Source organism: Polypterus senegalus, chromosome 3 (genome assembly GCF_016835505.1).
Source record: "Polypterus senegalus isolate Bchr_013 chromosome 3, ASM1683550v1, whole genome shotgun sequence".
In the NCBI taxonomy this organism is placed as follows: Eukaryota; Metazoa; Chordata; class Cladistia; order Polypteriformes; family Polypteridae; genus Polypterus; species Polypterus senegalus.
The window spans coordinates 95205913-95229628 of record NC_053156.1 but is presented as its reverse complement, the minus strand read 5'-3'; the positions used below and the strand labels follow the sequence as shown (position 1 = coordinate 95229628).

General features: G+C 37.6%; 1 protein-coding gene across 2 annotated transcripts in view; it reads left to right on the top strand.

The window, feature by feature from the left end:
* The window catches only part of gopc (golgi-associated PDZ and coiled-coil motif containing), a 68770-nt gene that overhangs the window by 36511 nt on the left and 8543 nt on the right, over positions 1 to 23716 (top strand). For both annotated transcript variants that reach the window (XM_039747634.1, XM_039747635.1), the window contains 4 exons: positions 1960 to 2125; positions 15330 to 15425; positions 19483 to 19647; positions 21350 to 21524. In XM_039747634.1, coding sequence (XP_039603568.1) covers positions 1960 to 2125; positions 15330 to 15425; positions 19483 to 19647; positions 21350 to 21524 — 602 coding nt within the window. The remainder of the gene's footprint in view (positions 1 to 1959; positions 2126 to 15329; positions 15426 to 19482; positions 19648 to 21349; positions 21525 to 23716) is intronic.

Here is a 23716-nt window from a genome sequence, read left to right as displayed (position 1 = left end):
ACACACACACTCCATTAACAAACATTTGGACATTTGAAGCATATGCAGTCTTGAAAAGAAGAATGTTTACATAATAAACTTTATGACCAACACCTTTCCCTCATAAGAAACACCTCATCAGCAGTGATGTCAAAGTGAATCTGTCTCAGGCAGTGAAATTGAAATGGACAGTGAAACCGAAAGTGATTCTGGGAATCTAAAAGTGACACTTGCGTCACTTGCCCTTATCCAATGTGCTGTTCATATTATTATTATTATTCTTATTTACTTAGGCTTTAGACTTAGTTCCTCCCACACTGGATGGCGCATTGGGCGACAAGAGATCGCCAGCGAATTTGGGAAAGAACGTCGGCATGTTTGTTTTGGGCGCCCACGCTTTCGTGTGCCGCGGGCGGGCATCCAGCTCATAGCGATCTTTGGAAGGCGATTTATTGGTTGCCGGAGGATGTGGCCAGCAACTTGAAAGCGGCGTTCTGCTACAGTGCTCGCTAGAGGTTAGGTAGCTGTTCATTGATGGATTTCGTCATCACTGATGTCGTCCCGGTAAGGGACCTTCAGTATTTGCTGTAGGCAGCGTTGCTGAAAGACATTCAGGCGTCTCGTGATTGCTGCAGATGACTTCCAAGTTTCGCTCGCATATATCGCCGTAGGGATGATGGTCGTATTTAGCAGTCGTTATCTTCATTGACAGTGTAATGCCATTGGATCGCCATATTGCTCCCGGTTGTTGCATTACTGATGAAGCTTTCCCAATATGGCAGGCTACGTCGATGTCTGTCCCCCCCCGTCAGGCGTCATGGTGCTGCCGAGGTAGGTGAAGCAGTCGACTTCCTCAAACTGTTGTTGGCTGATTGACTGGGATGTTTGCACTGGCATAGCCGATGCGCATGACCTTGCGCTTGGCCTCACTAATTCAGAGCCAGATTTTTGCCGCCTCACGTTGTAGTAGTTTAGTGAGATTGTGGAGGGATTGTTGGGTGGGGCCAAGTAGAGAGATATCGTCCGCAAAGTCCAGGGTCCTCATGTATAAACTGTGTGTATGCACAGAAATGTTGCGTAAGAACGTTTCCACGTTCAAATCACGATGTATAAAACCTGCACTTGGCGTAAAGCCACGTACTTTTCCACGGTACCTCATACCCTGTCCTATGCAAGTTCTCCGCTCGGTTTTGCAGACTGGCGGCACCCAGCGTCAAAGCAGTGCTACTGTTCCTGTGTGGTTACCCTTTATTTCTTGGAACCACATTCCTGACACGGCTTTATAAATACACTGAAACTAACCGCGTATTGTTTATTAGTGTAATGCATCTGATTGTAATTAACCTGTAACAATATAATGGTCCACAGAATGGTCAAACTATTCCAAATACCATAACTGCTTTAGCGTTGTAACTCTCACTGCACCTTTTTTTTCCTCCTTTCAGCTGCTCCCGTTAAGGGTTGCCACAACAGATCATCTTATTCCATATTACTCTCACTGCACAACACTCGGAGTAATGAAATCACTGTATCTGAGTGGGGAATCACAGCAGCAGCTGATCGGAAAGAGAATTATCGGCATCAAGCCCACTCTGCCTCAGCCACGGCAAAACGTTCAAAGCCTTTCCTGTACGGACCTCACGGTTCAGACACAGTTTCATCCCAAGAACTATAAACACACTCAATCAATTGCTTCTTGTAGAACTGTTTGTACTTATAAGTACAATTACCCCACTGTAAACTTGCACTACAGTTATAATATTGCACAACCTGCGACACTTTATAAAGCGCGTATTATATGTTTATGTATAAATGTATGTGTGTGTGTGTGTGTGTTAATTTCATCTGTATATTTTTTTTTCCCTTCCCTTCTTACTAATAAACTGATTTTTTTGACTAGTTGAATGATCCCTGCAAAACAGTACTGACCAAATTCTAGTAGTTTCTTAGTATTAATCTTGTTTAATTCTACTCTTTTAGAGTTCAGCAAATCCAGTTACTTGGCCGGGATATGAAAGGTCCAGCACATGACAAATTATGGAACCAGCTTGAGGCTGAAATTCATCTTCATCGACATAAAACAGTGATTCGTGCTTGTCGAGGTCGGAGTGACTCCAAGAGACCTCTCCCTATACCTGTGGGACATGTAAGTGGTTGAACATTTAAGGACTTTCTTAACTTTTTATGTGTTACCAGTAATGAATGTTGTAGTTATGAACAGAACATCCAAGTTCAACAAAATGTTTCATAGTGCTGTAGTCAAAATATATCTGCTTTAAGGATGTGAAACATAACCCCTGGTTTTAAGCAATGCGATCTTCTATGATTACTTTCAAATATTAAGTGTTAAAAATGTCATGATTAGAGCAATTTATTCAGACAATATTATATTGTTTATATAATTCTATAATGTAAATGAAAGTAAAATAATTTTTGTGTTTTGATTCGTCATCAGTTATAACATTAGAACATGGATTAAGATCACTTATCATCCTGTTTACTTAATGTGACCAAAATCCTGTCAATTAAGGATTTAAAGGTCTCCACGTTCATGTTTTTTTCTACAGTGCTGTTTCATGCACTATTTATAACACTGTGCAAAACTTTAGTCCTAACCAGCTCCCACTGTACCCCTGTGTCCGTGTTAAAAAAAAATTTAGAGCAAGAGCTAAAAGCTTTATAATTTTGAAAAAATTAAAAGATGCACCTGCTTAGTTCCCCTCCTGGCTAATAATCTGCTGTTACATCTAGTTCCCCTTCTCTCGATTTCTTTTTCTGTTGCTGTAACATTCTCCTTAGATAGGTATATACAGAGCAGGCTGAACACACTTTCATACATGTAACCTTAAATGTGCCTTCAACAGTTAAGGCAGTCTGTCTCTTGAATTGTACTCTACACAGCATGCCCATCAATGCACGTTGTTTGATAATGGACAGAAATGAGTATTCTAGGATTCCTCTAGTGCCTCAGGGCCAGACAGATTCTCAAACAAGAATACACGTCTGGGGTCAACTTGTTATAAAGTTTGTAGTGAATAGCAGTGAAATGTGCTACTGCAAAGGCTATGCCCACAGGGCTTCTTCCTAAAATACCAGCTCTAAATCCCTCCAGTCGGTGCATTTTAAACTATTGGGGTTTCAGAGAGGAAGCAAAAGAAACTGAGCAAAAAACCTGACACTGGGAGAAAATAAAAAAAACAAAATTCCTGCCATCAATTCAGGAGCTACAGTAGCACAGTTTAACTGAAGCTTAATGATTCTTTTGTACATTTAAATGAGCGCTGCCGCAGCAGAGACAGACAGACAGACAGAGATAGAGATATATATATATATATATATATATATATATATATATATATATATATATATATATATATATATATATATATCTATGTAATATATATATATATATATATATATCTATGTAATATATATACTGTATGTACACACACACACATACACATAGACCACCACAGGTACTTCACCATATGTTTTTGAGAACTGCTTCTGTCTGCTACAATGTCTTAGTCATTTTAACTATTGCATGACTATAAGGCATAACAAGAGCAAATAGAACACAATACTTACATAAACTCTATGTATTTACTACATGTTAAAACACTGTGGCTAGACTCTGGCAGGGCATATTTACATTTCCAATTTGACAGTAATGTGAACTTTAGTTACACGTTTAGACGTGCAGCCAGAAGGTGGATGTTTTGTAGTCTTGTCCGGGCTTTTACTGGTATGATTAGGCAGATTTGTTGATAGGGGTGTTTTGAAATCTGCATCTCCTGTGGCTCTTCGTTTTCAGCTCTCTTAACAGCAGTCCTTTTGATGGGGTGTGACACATCCTTTATTTTGAAACATATTTTGCAGTTACTATTTTCACATACACAAATGCCTGATCTTTCATCCTTATATCGACTTCCAACACTATAATCATAATAGTGAACAACAGAGAATAGACGCAGCACCTATGACAACATATCATTTACTTTTACCACTTGTCCATTGAAGTCTTTGAATGCTACTGTATTATCTGACATTACATAAAGTTTTTTCGCTTGCAACAAGTTACATTTAACATGAAATGTGCACATGCGACAGACAATTATATGTTTAATTGGGGTGATTTGGAAGATGTTTCAGGTGTAGAGAGTTGATCATTATCAGAAGCTTGCTCTCTGTTGTACCAGGTTAATATTAGAACAACCTAGATGAGAACAGGCCACTCAGTCAATCAAAGCTCACCAGGCCTATCCACTTAATTCTTCCAAAATAACACCAAGTCTTGTTTTGAAATTCCCTGAAGTCCTATTGTCTACCACACCCTTTAGTAACTTATTCCAAGTGTCTATGGTTCTCAGTGAGAAAAAAACCTTAAGAATGTTAGTGCAAAACAAGAGCACCTCCGCTCTTTCCAGTTCAGCTACTTTGAGTGTAGCCTTCATAAGGCATTGGATTGGTTTAAAAGTCTGACAGTATATGTAACACTGTGTATATCTTTAAACTTCATTTCTGTATGTCAGCCCAAGACTGAATTAATTTTGGTTTGTTACTGATGAGGTGATTTAGTTAATTGGGTTATCTATTAATTAAACACATTTTGGTTTACTCCGTCCATGGTTTTTGTTTCTGTTGTCACCTGCATCACTGTATTAGAAGGTATAGATTTGGAAAATTGATGGCATTCTAATTGTATCTTACTGAATTTGAAATGGTTCACCATTAAAATTGACTGATAGGCTACAGATGGGAAAATAAGTATTGGACACATCAACGTTTTTCTCAGTAAATATATTTCAAATGGGGCTATTGACATGAAATTTACACCAGATGTTGGTACCAACCCAAGTAATCCACACATACAAAGAATTCAAAACAAATAAGTCCATAATTTAAGTTATGTGTATTAAAATGGAATGACACAGAGAAAAAGTGTTGAATACATGAAGAAAAGGGGGTGCAAAAAAGCAATAAAAGCCAAGAAACCAGCTGAAATCTCTCAGTATTTTGAAAGCAATCCTTCCCCCGTATCAGTACAAATTAATATCAGCTGGTTTAATCCTAATTGATGGCCTGTAAAAGGTTTCTCATTACTAAGGTGTCACATAAGAAGCATCTCATAATGGGTAAAAGGAAACATCTCTCTGAAGACCTTTGCAACCTTATTGTTGCAAACCATACTGATGCATTGGTTACAGATGTATTTCTAAACTTCTGAATGTTCCAGTGAGCACTGTTGGGGCCATGATCTGGAAGTGGAAAGAACACTGTTTCACCATAAACTGGCCACGACCAGGTGCACCTCGCAAGATTTCTGACAGAAGAGTCAAAAGAATAATCAGAAGAGTTATTCTGTGCACGCTCAATGCTGCTGAAGAAGAAGCACGCATGTTGAAGTTCTTTTAAAGTTTGCTGCACAACATTTTTGACAAGCAAATGAAATACTGGGAGAATATAGTGTGGTCAGATGATAGCAAGATTTAACTCTTTGGATGTCATTGCACACTCCATGTTTGGAAGTGAAGTTTGGAGGTGGGAACATCATGGATTTTCAGCATATGGTACTGGCAGACTTCATATAATAAAAGGAAGGATGAATAGAGAAATGTTACCAAGACATTCTTGATAAGAATCTGCTGCCATCTACCAGGAGGCTGAAGATGAAAGGTGGGTAGAATTTTCATCAAGATAATGATCCCGAACACACAGCCAAGGAAACTCTCAATTGGTTTCAGAGAAAGAAAATAAAGCTGCTAGAATGGCCCAGTCAATCACCTGACTTGAATCCAATTGAAAATCTATGGAAAGAACTGAAGATCAGAGTTCATAGAAGAGGCCCCGGGAACCTTCAGGATTTGAAGACAGTTTGTGCGGAAGAATGGGTCAAAATCACACCTAAGCAATGCGTGAGACTAGTTTTTCCATAGGTATCCAAGAGGCATCTTGAAGCTGTCATTATCAACAAAGGCTTTTCTACTAATTAAATAAATTTCAGTTAGCGTGTTCAATACTTTTTCCCTGTTATACTTTATTACACATAATTTATGGACTTATTTGTTTAGACTTATTTGTATGTTTGTATTACTTGGATTGTTACCGACATCTGGTGATAATTTCATATCAATAGCCCCATTAGAAATAAATTTACTGAGAAAACCGTTGACACATTCATGACTTATTTTCCCTGCTGTATACGGAGTAAAAGTAATTGTGGAAAGGTTTCAGGAGGCTTAAATTGCAAGAGTGTGAATGCTCAAACAAATGGTGTTCCAACTGCTGGCATTATAATACATTTTAGTACTTTTATAATGTGGAACTAGCTTTCTAATTAAAGCAATTTTAGTACAAGGTTTTACATAGCACTATAATAATGTTTTAATTTTAAATGTATATATAAATATATATATATATATATATATATATATATATATATATATATATATATATATATATATATATATATATATATATATATATATATATATATATATAAATAAAAAATTCACTAAGGGAAGGGGCGTGGATTCACTAAGCCGCCGACAAGTAAGACACCTATGGCGCACGCAGGAGGAGCCACGCCCACCAACTCCAAGACAATTGGATACGACAACAACTCACAGAGCCACGCCCACCAACTCGTTCGCGACGCCACAGAAGGAACAGCATCATTTATATTCGTCTGTCGTGGAGGCCTCATGTACCTCTGAGCCACCTTGACCAGGGGTCCTCAATCCCAGTCCTGGAGAGCTGCAGTGGCTGCAGGTTTTTGTTCTGACCTGGTTGCTTAATTAGAAAGCAATTCTTGCCAATAAAGCACTAACAAGCTATGAAATTAAATTAACTCTGCTATGTCAGGTCATTCTCATATCCTAGATTTTCTTTCCCTTTCTATCATGCAAATGATTTGAAGGCTAAAATGGACGAGTAATTCTCAGTCCTTCACTTTTTTCTCTTCATTTTTCTTCCAAGTATTTAATTAAACCCAATAGTGCAGATAAATACACACAGGTGTGAATGTAAATAAGCTAAATGGAGAAATTCTGCTCTCTCTTGTCATTTGCATGTTATTGATAATAAGGAGCAATTAAAATAGCTGTTTAAGACAAAATTAAGCAATAAGGGCTCAAAATCACTAAGTGAAGCAGAAGTGTTACTTTAGCAATAAGTGCTTTTTATTAAGCAACTTAGTTGGAGCAACAACCTGCAGCCACTGTGGCTCTCCAGGACCGTGATCGAGGACCCCTGACCTTGACTGTTCATAGAGGCATGTTTCTCGCGGAGGCGAGTCACCATATGCAGCGTGTAAAACGGTTTGCGAGGGGTATCCCATGGGATCCTTAAAACAATCCTTTACAACTGAGGTTAAAACTCAATGAAGTAAGCAGTCTTTAAAAACCAAATTTTCGGTTACGACGCACGACCGCGTGCACCATAGCAAACTGTTTTACATGCTACATACAGTAATTCTCATCCGCGACAAACATGCATCCTCTTCACTCACGGACAATTATATGTTGCTCTCTCCAGAGTTCCATCTTTTCATTTTCTTTCTGTTGTATCCTGAAACCCTCCCTTTTTAGACAACTGTGTCTTTCCAGAAGTGTTCAACCATCAATAAGTGATTATGTGGCGTTTGTTATGCCGCGGGTTCACTATTGTGTTGTATTTTGCTCTCTCCAGAGTTCCATCTTTTCATTCACTTACTGTTGTATTCTCACACCAACCCGTTTTAGACAAACGTGTCTTTCCAGAAGTGTTTAGCATTCAATAAATAAATATGCATGAGATTGAGCGTGTGTCTACCCGGCGCAGAGAGGTGTGGGTAAGCCGTTGAACCCCATTCGGGCTGCAAACCGTGGAATTCCCACTAAGTGCGACTCATGCGCTCTCACTGTTTTCGTCCCTACCCTTTGTACATACCCCCCTCCCACCTCGCTACTACCGTGGTCGGGTGTCTTCGTGGATTATATATAGAAAAGCAGCCAAAACCGCACAGAGCAATGAAACATCTACGTCAGTAACAGGTGCATCTGGACTGTGTAAAGACGACAACGACTCAAGTGACAAGTTGGAGGTGGGCACATGAGCAGGCAGTGCATACTGAATGAGAAATCAGCAGACAGGCATGATGGAGGGAGCTGAATGGACGTCCTTCTCCTCTCCTCCCGTTCCATACTCTGCGCCGTGCACCCCCATCCCTCCGTCTGGCAGGAGAAGGCACGATGGCGATCCGACCAGTTTTCAGTCACGGACGATTGTGTGTTGGTTCTTTCCTTGCATTGTTACAATGTTGCTTTTCTTGCTGATTTATTACATTACCGATTTTTCAAATGTTAATTTTCTCCCTGTGCTTAAAAATCATTAAAAAACCGGCCTGATTATGCGGCTTATGATACGCCGCGGGTTGGCTAGTTTTTAATATTGTATTATTGTTATTATTTTTAGTAAAAATACTACAAAGTTTTGCTCGTACTTCTGTTAATTAAAAGCGGTGAAGTGTGTGATTATAATTAAAAAATACAGTATTTAACGGTTTTTGGAGGACTACAATTTGTGTTGGCTTTTTTTTTTTTTTTATTTATTAATTTTATTATAATCAATACATAGTAATCAAGTTTTTACAAAAAAAAAGAATTATGCTAAGAACAGATCGATCCCCACCCTTGAGAGAGAGAGCAAGCCAAATGGTGTAAAATTTAAGGCTTTAAAAATACCTAAATCAACAAATTCTCTGTGCTTTATAAACTCATTTCAAAATATTACTGATTAGATCCTGCCATGTTTTGAAAAAGTCTGCACAGATCCTCTAACTGAGTATTTGATTTTTCCAATTTTAAATAATATAACACATCAGTTTCCCACTGACTTAAAGAGGAGAGTTTGGGTTCTTCCAGTTTATCAGAATAAGTCTGCGTGCCAACAGTGTAGTGAATGCAATCACAATTTGTTTGTCTTTCTCCACTTTAAGACCCTCTGGAAGAACCCCAAACACAGCTGTTAATGGGTTAGGAGGGATTGTGAGTCCAAGACTGTCTGAGAGGTAATTAAAAATTTTTGTCCAGAATAATGTTAATTTGGTGCAGGCCCAGAACATGTGACCCAGTGAGGCTGGGGCTTGGTTGCAACGTTGCAGGTTGGATCATGCCCTGGAAACATTTTGGAGAGTTTTAGTCGAGACAGATGTGCTCGATATATAATTTTGAGTTGTATAATTGTATGCTTTGCGCATATGGAGCTTGAGTGAATTCTCTGCATTGCTACTTTCCACTCCTTTTCTGATATATTAATTGAGAGGTCATTTTCCCAGTGTCCTCTTGGATCTTTGAAAGGAAGGGATTGTAAAAGGATTTTATATATTGTAGAGATGGAGTCTAACTCCTTGAAATTGAGCAATAATTTTTCCAGCGTGGATGAGGGTGCAAGATGAGGAAAATCTGGAAGGTTCTGTTTAACAAAGTTCCTGATTTGAAGATAGTGAAAGAAATTTGTAGCTGGAATGTTAAATTTGGAACTGTAATTGTTCATAGGATGCAAAGACGTTGTCTATATAAAGATCTCTAAGCAAGTTAATTCCAAATTTTTCCAGATATTAAAACTGCATATGTTTGTGAGGGTTGAAAGAGGTGGTTCTTTTGCAGGGTGCCACAGAAAGAAGCTTCTCCGTCTTAAAATGCTTTCTACATTGGTTCCAGATTCTAAGTGAGTGGAGCACAATTGGGTTATTAGTGTATTGCCGATAACGTGTGTTTATTGGAGCACAAAGCAAGGAATACAAAGAAGTACTGCAGGATTTTACTTCTATTGCGGTCCATGCCTGTGTATGTTCTTCTATTTGTGTCCAGGTTCTTATCGACTGTATATTTGCGCCCAGTAATAAAACTGGAAGTTAGGTAGAGCCATGCCACCTTCTGCCTTTTGTCTTTGTAGGGTCGCTCTTTTGATGCGTGGATGTTTAGAATTCCAAATAAATGAGGTTATTGTTGAATCTAATTGCTTAAAGAACGATTTATTAATGTATATTGGTATGTTTTGAAATAAAAAGGAGCTTAGGAAGAATATTCATCTTAACAGTGTTAATTCTTCCAGCTAGTGTGAGATGAAGGGTTGACCATCTATGCAAGTCTTGTTTAATTTTTTCCATGCAGGACGAAATTTTGTTGATAAAGAGCTTTATGTTTACTTGTGATGTTTACCCCGAGGTATTTAAACTGTTCTGCAATGATAAAAGGAAGGGTGTCTAATCTAATATTATATGCTTGCGAATTCACGGAAAGAGTACACTTTTATTCAGATTAATTCTGAGACCAGAGAGCTTTTGAAATTCTGTGAGTGCTGCTAAGACTGCAGGCACAGAATTTTCTGGGTCCGATATATACAGTACCATGTCATCTGCATATAATGAGATTTTCTGTTCCAGTCCTTCTCTGCTAATCCCCTTTATCTGATCAGTATTTCGACAATGTATTGCCAGTGGTTCAATGGCAATTGCAAACAGCAGTGGTGACAAAGGGCATCCTTGTCTTGTGCCACGTTCTAGTTTAAAGTAGTCTGAGCAAATGTTATTGATGCAAACTGAAGCTTCTGGGTTAGTATACAGTAATTTAATCCATGCACAAATGTTGGGCCAAACCCAAACTTCTCCAAAATAGTAAAAGGTATTTCCATTCAATCATGTCGAATGCTTTTTCTGCATCCAATGATAATAATATTTCTGGGGTGTTTGATTTAGTTGGTGAGTATATTACATTAAACAGGCGAAGATTTGAAGATAAGTGTCGGCCCCTAATAAATCCAGTTTGGTCTTGTGATATTACGAGGGAGCACTTTCTCCATCCTTCTAGCTATGATTTTAGAGAGTATTTTAACGTCGTTATTCAGAAGTGAAATTGGTCTGTATGATGCACATTGTAATAAGTCCTTATTTTGTTTTGGAAAGACAGTGATTAGTGCTTGGCGAAAGGTTTGTGGAAGAGATTGGTTATCTCTGGCTTCTGTAAATGTTGCTAATAGGAGGGAGCTAGCTGAGCGGAGAATTTCTTGTAAAACTCTGCAGGGTAGCCGTCAGGGCCTGCTGCTTTTCCACCTTGGAGTGACTTTATAGCATCCAGTAATTCTGATAATGACAGAGGTTTATCGAGTTCCTCCACACTAAAAGCGTCAATTTGTGGTATCTGTAATTTATCCAGAAATGCATTAGATTGTATATTGTCTTCTTTAAACTCAGTAGTATATAGGGATTTATAGTAGTCTCTAAAAGTGTACATTATATTTTTGTGTTCGATGATTTTATCTCCATTAGTGTTAGTAATTACGAGATTGCGTTGTACATCTTGCTTGTGAATTTGTTGCTAAAAGCTTATTAGCTTTCTCTCCATGTTCATAATAATGATGTCTGGATTTGTAAATTAGTTGTTCGGTTTCTTTAGTTGTCAAGAGGTTTAATTCTGAATGTAGAGCCTGCCTCCTCTTATGTAGAGTCTCGCTTGGTAGTCTGGCATGTTCTTCATCTATTTTAGTAATTTCACTTTTTATCTCTGCTACTTTCTTAGCGGATTTATTTCTGTGGGAAAGATATGAGATAATCTGTCCTCTTAAGAAGGCCTTAAGAGTTTCCCAGAGTATTCCTGCAGAGATCTCAGGGGATGTATTTGTCTCTAGAAAGAATTCAATTTGTTTGGATATAAATTCAGTACAATTCTCGTCAGCTAATAGAAGCGGATTGAGCGCCATCTGCGGGTGAGTGTATGGGGCTTAGTAATTTCAGCTCCAAGATCATCGGAGCATGGTCTGAAATAACAATAGCATCGTATTTACAAGATTTAATCTTAGGCAAGAAGTTATTATCTATAAAGAAGTAATCAATCCTTGAGTAGCAATGATGTACTGGTGAGTAGAAAGAATATGTTCTTGAATTTGGGTTTAAAAACTCCAGGGATCTGATAAGTTGTGATCAGTTATAAACTTTGTAATTATCTTTGCGGTGTTAGTTGCGTTCCCCTGTGGAGGAAGTCTTATCTAAAAGTGGATTTAGAACACAATTAAAGTCCCCAGCCATTATAAGTTTATGAGTGTTCAGATTGGGAATGGATGCAAATAAATTTTGTATAAATTCCTTATCATCAACATTAGGTGCATAAACATTTATCAAAATCATTTTACAGTTAGATAAGTCTCCCATGACCATCACATATCTCCCTTCAGGATCCAATACTACATCTGATGCTACAAATGGTACTGTTCTATGTATGAGAATTCCCACCCCTCTAGTTTTCTTTGTAAAACTAGAATGGAACATTTGGCCAGTCCAGTCTTTTGCAGCGGAACTGATCCTTACTTAGTAAGTGGGTTTCCTGTAAAAATACTATTTTAGCATTTAGACCTGTTAGGTGAGAAAGTACTTTCTTTCTCTTTAATTCGTGATTCAGGCCTTTAACATTCCAGCTTACGAAGTTAACTGTCCCATCATGGAGACACTGATTCTGAGTTTTTGGTGTCATATTATAGTCTTAACTGGAAGTGAAATAGTTTAGGTCTTAATTTCCTATTCCCCCAAGAGTTGTTGCCATGCAGCTTATTATTACGTTGATAGTTATAATTATAAAGATTGAGATGATAGATTAGATATAGATCAAGCCTGCTCTCTTTCTCTTCCCCTTAACCCCCACCCTCCCTTTTTGCCTCCCCAGGTGAGGCTAAAACCCACTTCATGCAGTCCCAGTCCTCTGACATACCCAGAGACAGAGCACGTCCAAAGCACATCAAGCCCCCATGCAGTGGGCTTTAAGGTTAAAAGATAGAGATATCTGTTACCAATATAGTCTTTAAAAGAGGAAAAAGAAAAAAAAGAAAAGAATTTTGCACTTAATATATATATATATATATATATATATATATACATACATATACATATACATACATATATACATATATACTATATATATACATACACATACACATACATATAATCTTCATCAATTTTAGTGCATTAAGATGATATCCCCAGATAATAAACCCAGGTGATGGTGTTAAAGATGTGTCCAAAACAAGCATAACAAGTCTTAATGCAGTAATAGCAATAACAGCAAACCAAGGGTATGATATTGAACAGTCTCATTTAGGGTACACATGAAATAATTAGAAAAGAAAAAAGAGGAGGAAAACGTAATTAAGCACAATAAAACATAAACATTTAGCCCTAGTAATACTAAGTAATGATAAGTAATAAGTAAGTAATAATAATAATAATAATAATAAGAATATGAGAATATATGCTGATAAAAACCCGTATTTTAAAACAAATAGATCAGACAGTAGATTATTAATCCTAGCTTTATCATTTACCGCCATGACTCACAATTATGTATCAGAATAGTCCGGGATCAGCTTTCTTAACTCATTTTCTGCCTCCTCCTTGCTAGCGAAAACATAGAAATGACCCTGCCATTCCACTTTCAGTTTTGCGGATACAGGAGGCCGTATTTGACATTGGCTTGCCGTAGCAGCTGTTTAATATTATAGAAGGCGCGTTTAATAGCTGTTGCTGGAGAGAAGTCAGGGAAGACGCGAATGTGGCAATCTTCATATATAATATCTTCCTTTTTTCCTGAGGAGTTCCATCACCTCTAACTTAAATGATAATCGTTCAAAACGAACTATAAAAGATCTTGGTCGGGTCTGACGGTGTTTGATCAGCGTCGCTGTAAGCCGCTGCTATCTCAGATTCTGCTTTAAAGTCGCCCCGATTATTTTAGAAAAAGTTCAGTTGCGAATTTCACGGGTTTAAACTTTCGATTCTCCGGCAGGCCTTCAATTCTGACATTATACCTTCTATTCCCATCTTCTAAAGCAGCCAGTCTGTCTCCAAGTTTTTCTCCGAGTTTTTTACATTCCGAACTGGCATTTACTGCTCTTTCCTCGGCACTGGCAGCTAGATGTTCGGCTATTTCGATCCGATTCGTGAATGTCTCACTAAGATGCTCCAATCGATCAGCAAGCGTGCTCAGTTTAGCGAGTTTTTCTCAATGCGCTCTTCAATTTTGCCCAGCACCTGTCGAAGTTCAAGTTGGACCTCTTGACGCAGCCTTTCATTTGCCTGTTGGAATTCCTGTCGCAGCCTTTCATTTGCCTGTTGGATTTCCTGTCGCAGACATTCATTGGCCTGTTTCATCTCCTGTTTTAATTCCTGTTTCAGTCTCTCAAGTGCCTTTGCCGTTGCTTTCTCATTAGCCTTCTCGCTTTCCTTTATATCTTGCGTGAGCTCAGCGAGCAACACTTTCAGTTCAGATAGCTCAAATGTGCCTTCTTGTGCCGTAGATGAAGCAGCAGACTCTGCTGAAGCGGTGTCCCGCTGCTCCAGTCCCGTAATTGCGTAACTGAAGCCGCGGACCTCCCGGCCTTTTCCAGTTTCAGGTAATCCTCTCCAATCGGCGAGCTATCCACATCTGCACTCACGATCGCACCTTCGCTCCCCTTTTCGCTCTCAGCCGGCGACGATGTAGCGGACCGTGGTCCCGAGGAGTCTGTACTTTCGCCCATCTGATCCAGGTCTGTCTCTGACAGGCCGTATCTCGAGCTAGGGCTTGCTGATCGCAGCTTGGATGTAGCTTTAGTCTTCGATTCTTTCGTTCTTTCCTTCTTGTTGGCCATGTTTATATGTGTTTACATATACTGTAGCGGTCCCTCTCGGGTCGAATAAATACAGGATATCTCAGAATAATAAGCAAATAATATGAAAAATAGCACCACTGCTAGCGGAGCTCCACTTCAGACGTCCATCTCCCGCATCGGACGAGACCAACTCTCCACGAGACCAACTCTCTTGTGTTGGCTTTTAGTTGATTTCTTCTACACAAATGTATTTCATTTATTCATTTTGTGAACCTCCATGTTTCAAAACAGAGTTGTTAGTGGTAAGGTACACCAGTACACGCTCCTGGACCCATCTTAATGGATTTATAGCCACCAGTCAGTGTAATTTGCAGGCCTTTAAAATGATGGAGGAACTTGCAGTACCTAGAGAACAATCCCACTGCAGTGAACTGGGATTTGAACATGGGACTGTAGAGATATGAGACCACAGTGTTAATTACTACGCTGTTTATTTCTACAACATCCTCAGAAGTAATATTTGATCAGAATTCTAATAGATAGTAAGTACATCCAGTAACAGTGAAATGTAAAAGGTTCATACTTTTCTGCCTCAGCGAGCACAACCTCTCTTTTCAGAGTTTTTATTTAGTACTGTTTAACAATTTTTTATTTAGTACTGTTTAACAAATAATGTCTGATTTTTGTTTCTTTTCATACCTGCAACTATTAATTTTATTTAACATTTTTAACAGGATGCAGACGCTTTAAAGAAAACTCAAGGTGTTGGGCCTATTAGAAAAATCTTGTTGTCTAAAGAGGATCATGAAGGTCTTGGAATTTCTATAACAGTGAGTTATCATACTAATACTGTATATATATATATATATATATATATATATATATATATATATATATATATATATAATGTATTATATAAAGCGTTTTTTTTTTTGTATTTTACTTTAGCCTTCCATTTTTTAGGAAATACATGAAGAATGTTTGAAAAAAATAAAATGTTTTAGCATTATTTATAACCTTATATTTTATCCATCCTGTTCTCAGCTGCATATCTGAAGTGACAGTACTGTATTATAATATTACATACAAGGTACAAAGGGCACATGCAGCAGTTGGTTCCTACATATCAGAATAACTAGCTAATCAAAACATACTGTATTTGCAACAATTGGGTCAAAGTCATTTTTGTACCCAGAACTAATGTAACTGTTGTCTGTGAAAGCATACGGCCTACAACAGGATCCAGTAATACAGAATTAAGACATACCTGAAAGTAATACCTTGACTCCAGACAGTCCTAAAATGGTTCAAGAGATTGATCAATTGATGGAATCATTAATCTGTTTATTCAGAACAGCTCCCTCATTAAGGTATGCTCTTTTACTTTAATTTGATCTTTGAAAAAGTCTTCTCCTGTCCATCCCTTCATCACAAGGGTCATTGGTCATCACTTTTACATCGTTTACTGTTCAGCATGTTGTGGATCACTTTGAAGTAGCACACTAAAGGACTTGTCATTTCTGAGTTTAAACATTGCCTAAGTAATAATACTATGCGTGCTTAAATTGGTTGAGTTCAAATTTGTTTTCCTCACTGCTTTGAGTAGACTCTATTTGATATTCTTTTGTCCAGTAACTTTGGTGTTATCAAAAAAGTTTATTCCATCCTAAATGTAATTTTTTTTCTGCTGTTCCTTGTTGCTTGTTGAATTATTGTGCTGGTAAATATTTCTGTCTATTATAATAAAAATATCTTGGGACAAGATGTGACTTTTTGAGAGACTTTTTGGAATGAAGTCCCACGAGACGGAAATTTTTAACATGAGATTCGTTCAAGTCATGCCATACTTACAACCTTTGGAAGCAAGTCCTACGAGACGGTGACTTTTGCCAGTAGATTCTTCCAAGTCATGCCTTACTTACAACCATTTTCAAACAAGACCACGGTCATCTAACCCATCAGTTGTGTGAATGCTTTTGTCAGACACACTTCCTGTGCTCTCAGCTCTTAGTTGTGTGAATGCTTTTGGCAGACACACTAACTGCGCTTTCAGCTCTTACAAATTTTATCAGGACAGTACTTTTATATGTTCTAGGCACGTCAACGACTAAGTGAAGAAGAAAGAGCAAAGACAAACATTCGACAAAGTTGGGTAATTTATTAGAGATAAAGAAACTAAATTCACTCATGGGCAGTAATACGTTGCATTGTCACGATGTAAGTCCAAACCCGAAATCAAAATTCAATGCGATCTTGAAGAAAGGTTAATTCCAAATATTGTTTTTAATGAAGTTTTAAAGTAAAAGGGAAAATAATGCATATGTAACAATTCCCATGAAAATAACAATCTCTTTAAATTTTTTATCCACTTAACCGAACCCAGGGGTGGGCGAGCGAAGCGAGCAGGGAGTGGAACCCCCTAGTACTAATATTATAAATTTAAAAATCTTTATTTGTCTGTTCCATCCTAATTTTTATACTTTTGACTCCTGCAAAAGGAGGAAGCGCCTTTTGCTGCCTTTAAATAAATTATAATACATTTGTGTGTTATGGGATATATAGTAAATATAAGCTTGCTTACTAGCTGGAAATTTCAAATTAATGCCCTTTAGGTGGTACAGACGCAAAACTTGGACATAGCTTTGTTACCTGAATTAGCCAAGCATGGTGTAATGGTGACCTTTCACCTCTTTTCAATGTATTAAATAAAAAATAACTAACTGGTCAGCAACAAATTGCAATTTTATGATTGCATTTTACTGTATGTGGAGCAGTGTAATAGTTTGTAATACATTTTGTTTGCTTTTATTATATATAAAAAATATGAGTCAGTCTTTAATTGCTTTTTGTATGGAGTGAGTAAATTAATAGCAACTTAGTGTCCAATGGGATGCGAATGGAGGCATTATTGTAACACATTGTGAGTTTATGGAAATAATTGCTATAATTTGAAACATGATTGACGAATTCATGGCATCCCTGCCATGCCTGTGTTGATGTTATATATTTTGCTGCTTACCCAGTAGCTACGTATCTATTAATTGAAAAATGGTCTTTTGAACTATGACAACAGATTGGTTCTTTCATGTATGGTTATGTTCTGCGCCCATCATGATTACTGCTTACTGCCATTATAGTCACTGTATTATGGTGTGGTAATTTATCAATGTATTGCCCACCTTTAGGTGAGCATTTCAAATGTGCTTTGAGAAGCAGAATAATTGCAGAATACAACTTTAATGTTTATATTCTCACCTTCTATTCCTTATATTGGCTAATAATATATTCTGTGTACATAATTTATTTTACTATTTTTTGTGCTTCCTTTACTACATTTTTACTTAAACCAACCAGTTAGTATATTTGGAGTGCTAACAGTGCCTTGGCTTAACAAAAAAGGAGGCTATATTAAAATTGGTGACAGTTGCATTAAAATATCTAAAGAAATAGATGCCTTCTTCAGGTCATAGAGAGAGCATTGAACTTTTTGGACATCATTGCACCTGATATGTACATTTGAGTATAATCTGGAATTTTAATTGTTTCTGATGATATCACCCCCATACTTTTTTGTGATGTTATACTGAGTTTGTGGCTTCCACCTTATGTGCAAATTCTAACCTTTTATGAAATCTCCTACATAATGTAAACATTTCCTTATTGTGACAGAGAGTTCAGTGGTAAAAATGTAGTTAGTATAGTGTTACAAATGCCTTATTTATTAATATTGGACGAAGTAATGGTCTGCAATCTGTTTCCACCAACAAACCTGGAGAAGGACTTAAATAAATGGATGCAAGTGATGTACAATACAAAGATATTTTTATTTACGTTATTTTATCTATTGGTGTGGATGAAGCAGCAATGACAAACTACAGAAGCATAAAAATGCCACCACAGTTCAAACATCGGTCAGGTTTTCCTCCATTAAGCATTATTTGAAATGGTCACAGGTGACGCGGTGTCTACCATCCAAGCTGGTGACCCTCAGAAACTTGTCTTCTGATTGTTTTGTGACTTTGGGTCTGCCAGATCTCTTCTCATCAGAGTTTCTTCCAGTTTCCAGTTGTGTATGACACTGTACTCACTTACACTTTTGACTTTTTTTTTTTTGCATTTTCTCTTCAATGAAAGGCCTACACTTCTAAGGGTAACAATGCTGTGTCTCATTTCATTTGTTAATTGCCATTTCCTTGGCATTATCTCTGGAATATTGTCCGAGTAGTACTTCAGAGGGTGTAGTCTGTTCCAACTCTGCTTTAAAACAGACAGAGGGTTTTTAAGTAATTAAGTTGGGACTGCAACTTGCAAACTGTTCCAAGGCTTAAATCAATGCCGTAGAACATCTGTACATTATAAACTTTTATTTATTCCCTGAAGAAGGCCAACTTGTAATAATCAGAAATGTCCATTTTTTTCCCTGTTTTTGCTAACCTAAACTTTAAATTTAAATCTCTGGCAGTACGTTTTCACCATTGTAAGTCATTCGTTGCGTTTCAGCTGATTAAATGTGAAGAAAAATTAAGGTGTTCTAAAACTTTTCACCAGTATTATACATTCTGATTAGAATAGTGTGTTGGGATTAAAGCGTCCCTGATACAGGATCTTTCTTTCTGTCTTTTTAAAATTATTGCGGTGGCAATCAACATTAATGCAGGAAGTAGTACTGGACTTTATTGTAGCTCATTTCTTTCACGTACTTCATAGCCTTGATTGGGGAAAGTATAAATCGCAAATGCAAAAAAATCAAAAACGAGGCAGCACTCATTTTTCAATTGAGAATAAGGTGGATAATAGAAATAAAAATCTTGCTTGTAAATGTGACAGCCATGTTTTTTTTAATCTGTATTTTGATTAAACTTTTTTTTTCTTTTTATATTTATTTAGGGTGGCAAAGAACACGGAGTTCCCATTTTAATATCAGAAATTCACCCTGGCCAGCCAGCGGAACGTTGTGGAGGTCTGCATGTTGGGGATGCCATACTTGCTGTAAATGGAATCAATCTCAGAGATGCTAAACATAAAGAAGCTGTGACAATCCTGTCTCAGCAAGTATGTTTTCAGTTACAGATATTTACATACTTACTTTTTATTAGCTGTGCTTCCCATCTAATATGGGTTGAAATCTAAGTAATCAACATAGTCGTCATTTGGTGATTAATGTCTGATGTGCCATCTATTGGAATGCAAAATACAATGCATTTTATTACTAAAAATGTTTGTGATGCACCATCTTTTGGAATGACTTAGACATAGCAACTAGACGACATAGGCAGGTACAGAGCCACTTATGTTTGTTTTGTTTTTTAAAGGTCTGGGCAACTCTTTCTGACTCGGACTGGAGTGAGCCTGCTAATCTTTATACTATATACTAATACTTGAATATTTAAAACAGAAAATTTAAAAATGCTCCAGTCAGCTCCAGATTAGTCCTCTTGATGCTTAGGCAGCATTTGTGAGTTTTTTTGGATCACTATCTAATTAAATTAGGAATACGGTGTTTGTTTTTGGTTCAACAGTTGTAATAAATAATATGTGCAGCGTCCCAAATCCATCCAAAGAGAAACAGCAGCTTTTTTTTCTTCTTCAGATGCAGGGATGGAAGGGAGGGAGGGTGATTGTTGAAAATGTTTTGGTAATGCATTATGCACTGCAAAAATTAATCAATTACTCATTTAATCTTATATAACAAGACCTTAACAAAAGCTTTTTGTAGTCTCTATGGCAATTACAAAACATCGGTTGAAGGGTTATTCATCTCTGTGCATTGTGACATATTGACATAATGGTAAAATGACTTGTTAATATGAAGGATTTGCTGGTCTTCTACTAAATACAGCACCCTTCACAATTATTGGCACCCCTGGTTAAGATGTGTTCTTAGGCTTCTAATAATTCCCCCAAAAAATGTAGGCTCACAACACAAAAAAGAGAAAAATCCAACTTTTAATTAAGTACATTTATTCATTGGGGGGAAAAAATCCCACATTAAGAAATACATTTTTTACATGAAAGCATGTGTGCCACAATTATTGGCACCCCTGACAATTCCTATAAAATAAATGTAATTGAAGCATTTTTGTACTTTCTAGTTTAGTTTTTAAAGTTGATCAGAATAAATTGGAACTTTTAATTAGTAATTCATGACTTCCTGTGTTCCTGGGGTATAAATATGACGTGACCCAGAGTCCTATTGCTCTTAGCCACTCTTCAACATGGGAAAGACCAGAGAACATGCCATTCAAGTAAGGCAGATGTTTGTCAGCCTTCTTGATCCAGGTAATGGCTACAAGGAAATAGCTACTCACCTAAACCTGCCTGTATCTACAGTCAGAGGAATAATAAAGAAGTGTAAAACAAGGGAACAGTGACAAACAAGGCTGGACAAGGACCCAAGTTTATCTTGTGTAAGAGAAGTAAAAAGTTCTGCACCAAAGAATAGTATCTTCTTTGTCACAAAGTCTCCATGGCAACCACAGGATGCTATCTCCATGCCAACAAGCTGTTTGGGAGACATGCAAGGAAAATGCCTTTTCTCACCTACAATCACAAATGTAAATGTCTGGAGTTTGCTAAGCGGTACTGGGGCTTCAACTGGGATCGTGTGCTTGGGTCTTGAGCTTTTTGGCAAGAAACATTCCAAGTGGGGTCTGGGAGCGGGATGAAACATGGTTAGGAGGGGGGAATCAAAGAATTAGTACCATGCAGACCTCTATTGTGAAGTGCATTTTGCATCTTATGTTTTTTTCTGCAGAGAGGAGAGATTGAGTTTGAAGTGGTGTATGTAGCCCCTGAAGTGGACTCGGATGACGAAAACGTGGAATATGAAGATGACAGTGGTCATCGTTATCGCTTGTATCTCGATGAGTTAGAGGAAGGCTCAGCGTCAAATTGTAACAACAGTACAAATGACTTTTGCCCTTTACAAGGTATGTCAATTTCAGATAAATCTAGTAAGTTTTTCACAGAACGTTTTTCATGTTTCTTTAAGTTTTAGTGAATTTACTAGACTATGTGTTGTTACACTACAAGTAAAAGTAAGCAAGTTTTATCATGAATACACTTGTTATAAAGTTCAAAAAGCTGTTATATTGAACTCACATAGAATATTTTGTCTTGCTTGTGCTCCACTCATCTGTAGCCGACCTGACATCTTAATCGCTGGCATAGTCCTTCAGATTGGGGAGTAGGTTTTAGTGATACATGGCCAGGTCTGGAGAATTGGCCGGGTTTGACATCTGTTTGAATCCTTTGTTTCACAGAGCAGTCTTTGCAACTTGTGTAGTGTGGGAAGGGTGCTGTAATGTTGCAGATGGTAGGTGATCAACCGTTTTCCTCATCACCAGTTCACTACTGCATATGGCAGATCAAATCATTGTAATATTAACCGGTTATGTGACCCTTCTGAGGCATATACTTAATCAATATGGAAAAAAACCCCGGATGACTTGCTTTGGTATTGGAGGCTCTCCATGCTTCTGCTGTTTTGAGTTTTTTTATTACACTCAAGGTGAATGAAGTATTCAAGTTTAAACCTGAACTTTACAGCACTACTTATATTGTTTCAAATCTGATTCCACCACCTCAAGGTTTTCCTTAGAAGTGAATACAGTGATGCTTTATTTCACTGAAACATGTTCTGTGTACCCAGCCTTACTCCTGTTCAATTGTTCATGAAGAACTCACTAGTTGATTTTTTCATTGCAATTTGCTCCCTGGTGAAAACCCTTTCATCTGTTACGAAAGTCCTTGGCCAGCCAGATGTTGAGTCGTCTTAGAGTCTTCGTGCCATGGTGAAGTTTGCAGCCCATATCTTTATTGTGGCAACATCCTGATACTTTGAATATGCAGGAATGAATCTTTCCGTGACGTTAGAAAATCATTAATACCATAGTGATTGATTTTTGTAGTTTTTGGCATCCATGTTGACTTGTTGAACCAGAGCCATCCAGTATAATCCTGAAGTACAAGAAACTTATAATTCATAGATTTTACTACACAGGAGGATTCTGGCCACTTAAACATCACTGTAAAATTTATTTTTCCGGTTCAGGCAGAAGAATTTTTGGTCACCCTTTGTAAGCAGGGGAGTTGACTTGACGCATATCAGGCATTTTGTTGTTCCACAGTGGTCACTTTGCGGTGGCATTTTGACTGTCTCATTGATCATTTTAGTCTTTAGCATGTCATTCTGTGGCTAAAAGTTTCAAGAATGCTATACGGAAAGATTTGTCATGTGTACAGGTTTTCAAAGTATCAATATGTGTTTCCTTTAATGTACCAGCTTGTGAACTTGTTGTAGAATCCTTTGAAAGCACCAGCATAGCTGACTTTTTGGGAGTCTGGATGTCTACATAATGGCACAAAACAAGGCATATATTGAGCTGTACCTTTTGGTCTCTAATCACTCTGCTAAAGCCAGTTTCACATTACATGACATCTAGTTGGTGGGGATGTCAAACTTGATGACTGCCAGATACTGATCTTGTCACCTGCGATTGTCATATTACACAACCGGCAGTCAAAATGTATGTAAATTTATATGACTTTGTAGTGACATTCCAGAAAAGTTGTTACTTTCTAAAGCATTGCACCCCTTTTTCTGACAGCCAATAATGTGGTACCTGGCAGAACCATTGCCCGTTTTAAAGGCTTTATAGTTCAACCACAATCTCTGTCCTTTCATATGTCGCAAAAAAATGGAAGAAGGAAAAGATGACATCAAACAAACATGTCTATGTTCCATTTGTCAGGTCCAACACACCCATGTACTTTATTCCTCATACCTGCATTACATGCATTGCATTTCTGGATGTCCTCTCATTGGCTGTTAGGTCCCACATATGAGTCTACCCCTGTGTATTAAGACAAAGTCAAACCACATGACTGACCATCGCAGGAGAGTGCTGAGAGTGCCTCCGGCTCTCTAAGATTATGTGCATTGCCTTGTGAAAGTATTCATTCCCCTCTGTGTTTGACCTGTTTTGTTGCACCATTTGATTCACACATCATGCCTACAACTTTGAAGGTGCAAAGCATTTTTTATTGTGACACAAACAATAATTAAGACACAAAAAAAAACAAAATCGTGAATGTGCATAGGTATTCAACCAAGTCCGTT